Source organism: Monocercomonoides exilis, assembly GCF_001643675.1.
Source record: "Monocercomonoides exilis strain PA203 chromosome Unknown scaffold3-2548433, whole genome shotgun sequence".
NCBI classification, from domain to species: Eukaryota; Preaxostyla; order Oxymonadida; family Polymastigidae; genus Monocercomonoides; species Monocercomonoides exilis.
Genome location: NW_027150548.1, coordinates 597848 through 605000, shown reverse-complemented (window position 1 = coordinate 605000; position 7153 = coordinate 597848). Strand labels below are relative to the sequence as shown.

General features: G+C 36.5%; 4 protein-coding genes across 4 annotated transcripts in view; 3 read left to right on the top strand and 1 right to left on the bottom strand.

Annotated features, from left to right (window-relative positions):
* Window positions 1-1988, top strand: part of MONOS_3894 (putative dual specificity protein kinase YAK1) — a gene marked incomplete at its 5' end in the record, with an annotated part of 5503 nt that extends 3515 nt beyond the window's left edge. Inside the window, 3 exons of the mRNA XM_067873922.1 lie at window positions 207-321; window positions 791-1327; window positions 1533-1988. Of these exons, the coding sequence (XP_067735114.1) occupies window positions 207-321; window positions 791-1257 (582 nt within the window). The 3' untranslated portion in view covers window positions 1258-1327; window positions 1533-1988. The remainder of the gene's footprint in view (window positions 1-206; window positions 322-790; window positions 1328-1532) is intronic.
* Window positions 1989-2274: 286 nt separating this feature from the next.
* Window positions 2275-3194, bottom strand: MONOS_3896 (putative peptidyl-prolyl isomerase; the record flags this gene model as incomplete). The annotated part of the gene is made up of 1 exon (XM_067873923.1): window positions 2275-3194. Exon 1 carries the CDS (start codon window positions 3148-3150, stop codon window positions 2275-2277), a length of 876 nt encoding a protein of 291 aa, XP_067735113.1. The 5' UTR covers window positions 3151-3194.
* A 41-nt stretch (window positions 3195-3235) lies between these two features.
* MONOS_3897 (putative Nucleoplasmin-like domain) lies at window positions 3236-3911 on the top strand. Its single transcript, XM_067873924.1, has 2 exons — window positions 3236-3282; window positions 3380-3911. Exons 1-2 carry the CDS (start codon window positions 3276-3278, stop codon window positions 3721-3723), a joined length of 351 nt encoding a protein of 116 aa, XP_067735112.1. The 5' UTR covers window positions 3236-3275; the 3' UTR covers window positions 3724-3911.
* A 71-nt stretch (window positions 3912-3982) lies between these two features.
* Window positions 3983-7070, top strand: MONOS_3898 (uncharacterized protein; the record flags this gene model as incomplete). The annotated part of the gene is made up of 2 exons (XM_067873925.1): window positions 3983-4172; window positions 4252-7070. The coding sequence occupies exons 1-2, from the start codon at window positions 4043-4045 to the stop codon at window positions 7068-7070; spliced, it is 2949 nt and encodes a 982-aa protein (XP_067735111.1). The 5' UTR covers window positions 3983-4042.
* Window positions 7071-7153: the final 83 nt, after the last annotated feature.

Genomic DNA, 7153 nt, shown 5'->3' with positions numbered 1-7153 from the left:
ATAATCAGCAGCATTGATTTTTTGAGTGGTAGAAAAGGAAGATCTATTTCTGATGATTTAAATGCGTGACATTTTGATATGTTTCTGGATAAATCCGTGAGATTCTATTGTTTTTTTTTTCATTTTTATTCTTAATGAATTTTTTTTTCCCCGAATATTTATTTATTTATTTATTTAAATACAAAATAAAAAATGACAATGAAAAGGCCCTGCAACATCCATTTGTGACGAGGCGCCCATGGACAGGCACATGGACACCGCCAGAGGATCCTCGTGCATCTGAGAGGAAGATGCACACTGGAATACAGCAGATGCCAACAGGTGTGTGTGTGTGTGTGTGTGTGTGTGTGTGTGTGTGTGTGTGTGTGTGTGTGTGTGTGTGTGTGTGTGTGTGTGTGTGTGTGTGTGTGTGTGTGTGTGTGTGTGTGTGTGTGTGTGTGTATGTGTATGTGTGTGGAATGAATGGAGTTTGGCGAATAATAAATAAATAAATATAGAAGAAGAAAAGAAATTGTTGGATTTAAATGCGTTTCTTTTATCCTTTTTTCATTTATTAAAATGAAAATTGAACTTTTTAATTTTATTTTCTGTTCGTGTTTCTTTGTGAATTGTTATTGTGAAATGGTTTTGAAAATATTTAAAAATTTATTTATTTATTTTCTTTCTTTTTCTTTTTCTTTTTCTTTTTCATTTCATTATTTATTTATTTATTTATTTTTCTATTTTTAATTTTCCAATTATTTTTTATCTTTTCTTTTCTTTTCTTTCTTTCTTTTCATTTTATTTTCAGCTCGAAGTGTCTTCGAAGGCGCCACAACCACAATCACCGTCCCATTCGACCAAGCTCAACAAAATCGTGTTCTTGCCACTTCCTCTTCACGAAGCAGCCGGTACCTCTCTTCTTCTTCTTCTTCTCCTTCTTCCTCTTCTGGTGCTCCAGGTCTATCAAATAGCCTTTTGCCCACTCCTTCCTCTTCCTCTTCTTCCTCCTCTTCCGCTTCGCCTGCTTATTCTTCTCGGCAGCAAAACTCATCTGTTCAATCCTACATCACCACCATTCCACCTTCCTCCTCCTCCTCCTCCTCCTCTTCTTCTTCTTCCTTATCCTCTTCTTTATCATCAGCATCATTACAAAACTCTCATTCTTCTTCTTCCATCGCACATCAGTTAATGCAACAGTCACAACCTATGCCTTATTCCTCCTCCTTGCAGCAATATTCTGCTCAGCCTGTTAATTCCTTTTCTGGTTACAAATAGCTTCATCAGCAACTCCTTTCTTTTTCTCCTCCCTCCCCTCCTCCTCTCGCAAGACTGGCATTGCGTTTCAGTTTGCTTTGTTTTCTATTTATTTATTTATTTATTTATGGATTTATATATTCTATTTCTATTTATCTATTTATTCTTTCTGTCTGTTTGTCTTTATTTTCAATCAATCAACCAATCTATCTATCTATCTATCTATCTTATTTGAATTCCTTCATCAATTATTTCATTTCCCTCCCTCCTTTTCAAAATAATTGAATCTTCTACAGCATCATTTCCCCTCTCAATAGATCTGACCATTTCCGCAAGTCATCACCTGCAAATATCACCCTCCATCCGCTCTTTCTCTTTCTTTCTCTCTCTTTCCCATTTGTTTTTGGTTGAATGGGAATTTCTTTTGTGTTTTGAGGCTGCTTTTTTTATCATCATTCACTTCATTTTTTCCAATATTTTCAATTGATTTTTTCATTTTTTTCTTTTTTTCATTTTCATTTCTATTGATTTGATGTTGTTCTAGTTTCGTATTTCTTGCTTGACGGCTTCATCTTCTTTCACTTAAACTCTCTTCTTGAGGCTTAAGCAAGCAACAATCAAACATTTCTTTTTTCATTTCGCAACTCTTCTTCTTCTTTTCGACCTTTTGAGCTGTTTTTTTCCGTTCTCTTAATTATGAATTTCAATTTCTTTCATCTTTGATTGGAATTGTTATTAATTAATTATTTGTAGTTCTGCTACCGTTATATTTTTCTTGTGTCCAAAAGATAGTCCCCTCCTTTCACCTCTTTTTTCCCTTCACATCTCAAGCTTCTTTGGATCATCCCTTGATGTGTATGTATATAATAATTGCGCAATTGTCTTTTCAACAGATCCACGTTCTTCTTCCTTTTCCAAAGAACTGCGCTCTCATGGTTATCACTTCTTTTCTTATTCTGCTTTCTTTCTTTCATTCTTCAATACCTTTCTTGGTTTTCTAAAAGAAGCAATATTTTGTTATTTCCTTAATTCAAATTCTTATTGTTTCGAATCTTGAGTGGAATCAAAAAGATGTGAGTATATAAGCTTTTCTTTTCTGTACTTTTCGATTTCGATCTTTTTTATTTTATCCAATTCAATTTGTATTGAATTATCAGAAGGATTTAGCTCTGATGCACGAAGGAGATCTTTCTTTGCTTTTTCATATTCGCCTAAACAGTTATATGCTGCACCTCTTCGAAAAAACGCTTTAGTATTATTTTTATCAAATGTTAGAACTTCCGTGCACTTTGATATGCATTCTTTGTAATTGTTCATCTTCAAGAGCATTAATGCACAGTTTAGAAGGAGACTCACCATATATTCACCATATTTCCTCTTTTCCTCATTTCCCGAGCAATACGTAAGCTTAAGGATATGAATCGCTGTTTCATATTCGTCCATTGCTTTCTTCCATTCAGAATCCTTGAAAAATGAATTTCCTTTGTTCTTTTTCTTCTCAATAAAAAGAAACTTCTCTTCTGTTGTTTCTGGATCTTCAAAGCAAGAAATAAGCTCAATATTATATTTTAGCGTTGTATCAGGAGGAATTAAAGGTGGGCATCCACGAGATCCGTATCCATATTCAGGTGAAATTACAAAATCTGAGATTTCTCCTTCGTGCATCGATGAAACTGCAATTTCCCATCCTTTCATAACCTGACCACGTCCGATTTTAAATTCAATTGGTTCCTCATTACGTCTAGAAGTGTCAAATTGTGTCCCATTTGGCAAATAACCGAAATAATGCATTTTGACAACGTATCCTTTTCCAGGCTGCTCTCCTTTTCCAGGTTTAATAAGAGTTTTAACAACTTTGTGAGGATCCTCTGGAACAAGATCTATTTCTTTTTGACTTTCGACAACTTGGCTCATGTAACGTATTCTCTTTATTTAAATAAATTGAGATTATGATGATCACTTCCCACTTATATTCTGAAAAATAAATGCCCTGATGGTTAGAAGATCAGATAATTCGATTTTTTGCCTTTTTATAAATAATGACGTGTATGCACTTTGCATTTTGACTAATATTCAAAACTGTGTTTTTGTTTAAAATGTTTTTAATTGAAAAATTGCATCATTTCTGCCTCGTGTTTGTTAGTTTTTGGAGTTAGTCTCAAAGAAGGAAAAGGATTTAAAGAGACAATTGGAGAAGAATCAATTCTTCATCTTACAAGCGCTTGCTTGGCAGATGGAAAGGAAACCGATGAAGCAATTCTTTATTTCGTTAATGAAGGAAAAGAATTTCCAGTTTGCTGTTTGAATACAAAACATCGCAACTACCCATTGAACTTCACATTTGGAGATGGTGCAGAGATTGAATTAAAAGTCAAGGGAACAGGAAGCATTTCAATCTCTGGATATCGCGAAGAAATGATCGATGATATGGATGACGAAATGGATAGTGATTTGGAGGGTGATATGGATGAGGAGGAAGAGGATTAAATTTAACTCAGATTTTTGTAAAAAACGTGAAGAGGGTAGAACTGATTGAAGAAAATATAATTTAACATTTCAAAAACCTTGAAACAGATTTTTTTTTAAATAAAATATTGTAATTTTTTCACTTCAAGTACACAACAAACGAAGTTTTTGTTGAGATTGCTTATTTATTTTCAAAAAAATATTATTTTTCATTTTTGATATACGTTATCAGTTTAATTATTTCAATATTTTCAGATGATATTGTTGAAATAATGAACCATATTTCTTTCTTTTTTATTTTGAAAAAAAGATAAAAAAGGAAGAAGAAAGATTTTTGTAAATGTCGCAGCACGCAAGAAATTACACGCAAATATTTCCTCCAGGAAGCAGAGGAGAACATTATGCAGAAGATTATTCACAGAATTCTGATATTCCACAACCACTGCTTAACTCTCCCGAAAAAGATTCAAGTTTGAGTGAAATTTCTATTTAAACTGAACAAATGAACTATTTTTTTTTATCATTAATGGTTTATCCCCCTTTAAAAAGGAATAAAAAGTCAAAATGCAAATGCTGTTATTTCTTCACGCCCTGGTTTTTTTAAAAGGCCTTCCTCAGCATCAACCAATTCCATGCGAAGACAATCATCTATAAAGTTCGATTCGACTGATCAAGATAAGCAAACTCCAATCCAATCTTCTCATTTTCAACAAAAATCAATAACTGATAAAACTGAATCACCTGATTCAAGAGTTCAACGAAATAGTCCGCAATTGATTGCACAAAAAAGACCAACAATAGCATGGCCCACAAAGAGTACAAATCAAATGATACTAAGAGGGAAAGCCAAAACCAAAGCCAAAGCAAAATCAAAGGCAAAATCATCCAACCAAAAACCTAAGCCAAAAAAAGAATGGATATGGGACACATTAGAAAAGCAAAGAAAGATAAAGAGAGAAGAGGATGTATTTGGAAAAGAGATTACAAAGAATTCTCTCTGGTGGATGGAGAGAGAACTCGAAAGAATGGAGCGCAAAAAGAAACAGGAGCAGGAACAGATAGCTAAACAGAAAAAAGAAGAAGAAAATAAATTGAAAGAAGAACAAAAAATGATGCAACAGAGAAGTCAAGTTCCAGATCGGAAAGCCATCAATCAGCCTCGCAGACTCGCAGAACCAAAGGCAAAAATGAGAGAAACAATCGAATCAAATGATGACAAAGACATGCCATCACCATATTCCACTGAAGGCAGAGCTTCGAATTCTCGGATCTCAAAGCAGAGCCCCAGCAGTTTTAACGAACATTCAGAATCTGAAAGCGAACAACTGGCGCGGGAGTTCTTCCGAATTGTTGATAAAAGATCTCCATATTCTTCCAGTTTGAAAGAATCAAATAGAAAAGTAAGTGCTGAAGAAAGAGGCAGTCTTCCCAGACGAGGGCTCAATTCACCCAGACAAGAGTCCTGCGATGAAGAAGAGGCAGAAGCACAGCAATTCCAGCAGCATCAGCAGTATTCGGATCAGCTGACGAGTAACTATTCAACCGCTTCCATGTCGTCCCAGCAGCTGAGCCGACCGCGCCGGCAATCGCCGAGCCTTCGGGAGATGTGGGCGAAGAGAGGGAATTCGCCGTTTGAAAGCGAAAGTGAAGGAAGCCCCGCGCAACGAGGAAGCAGAAGAGGAGGAGGAAGAAGCAGCGAGATGGCAGAGAAAGCAGAAAAAGCAGAGAAAAGAGAAGAAAGTGAGTGGGAGAGAGAACGAAGGAGGTTGGAAAGAGAAAGAATGGCAAGTGAATCTGGACATGGAAGCGATGTTGAGATGGAGGAATGGAAAGAGAATAAAAAGAGAGCACGCAAACAGAGAGAAAAGAATGAAAGCGATTCTGAATCCGAAGGCAATGAGTCGTCATCATCTTCTTCCACTTCATCGTCGTCATCATCATCATCATCTTCTTCTTCTTCAACTGACTCAGATGACTATCCATTTAAGCATCCATCGCATCATCGAATAAAAAGCAGCCATCGAAGACACCATCATCACTCAGGAAAGGAGAAGAAGCATACTCATTTGCCACATAAATCAGAAGGAGCCTCTTCGAATGTTCATATCACTCGCCCAAGTCTGTATGATCAATCAGGTTATGACAAAGTGCCAACAACATCATCCTCCTCTCGCTCTTCATTTCCATCTTCCTCTTCTTCCTCCTCTTCCTCTTCCTCCTCTCCATTTCACTCACATTCCTCAATGCAATCAGGATCTGAGCAGATTTCTGGGCGTTCTTCGAACTTCTGTCTTTTCCAGCCAATCAGAGACGATGGAAGCGCCATGCCATCGTTTCCGTCTGTTGATCGCCCAAACATTTCACAAACTTCTTCATCTTTCGACTCAACTCGCAATTTGTGCTCAACTTTAGACTCAACAGAACAAAGCCAGCTTTCATCAACTTTGTCTTCTTCAACGCAATCTTCTTCTTATTCGACCTCTTCTTCTTCTTCTTCAAGGTCAAATGCAAGCACATATTCAACAACTCGCTTTACTCTATCTTCATCCTCATCCAGCTCTGCGGCATCTGCCATTCTCACTCCTCCATCTTCTCCAAGGGAGAGGAAACGAAATCTCTTTTCATCTGGTTCTTCTGCTTCTGCTTCTTCTTCTAATTCTTCTGATTCTGATTCAACTGGTATCCCATCTGTTTCATATCTTCCAAGCAAAGAAGGAATTGTTGTCCATCAGCCTCTTCTTCTTGTTCCTCAGAAACAAAACACTCCAAAACGATCTCCAAATCGGAAAGGAAGAAGCAGCACAGCTCGTTCTGAATCGCATTCACCATCATTTTCATCGTCTCCATCAAAATTGGACAATAGCCTTTCTCCACAAACACAAAAACTAAAGAAGAAAAAGAAGAAGAAGAAGAAGATTTCTGAAGGGAAAGAAAAGTCAATGATAGAAGATTCAGAAGAACATCAGATGCAAATGAGTGGAAGCGTTTCTCCAGCAAAACGTGCGAGAAAAAGAAAGGTGAGTTCGTCTCCTTCCCTGCCAAAGGACAATGACAACGCAGTTTCTTCTTCTTCTTCTTCTTCTCCTTCTTTTACACCTCAAAAATCGACTTGTTTCACTTCATCCTCAACTCCATTGACACCTTCCTCTGCAATTCACATGTGGGAAACTCTGTGCTCAGACTTCGTTGATTTGCTTGGAGAATGGACTAGCGACTTGGACGACTTACAAGAAATGTTAGACAATTTGAAAATCAGCAGCAAAAGAAAAAGAAATACAATTTCTTTTGAATCATTAAGCGAAAGTCAGACTGATTCATTTGAAGAATCAGATGATGATGATGATGAAATTTCAGAAAGCGTTAAATGAAAAAAGCAAGAATTTTGTATCAAAAAATTTGATATTTCATTCTGAATATTTCTTGTTCTATGGATAGAATTTTTAGCCCTTTA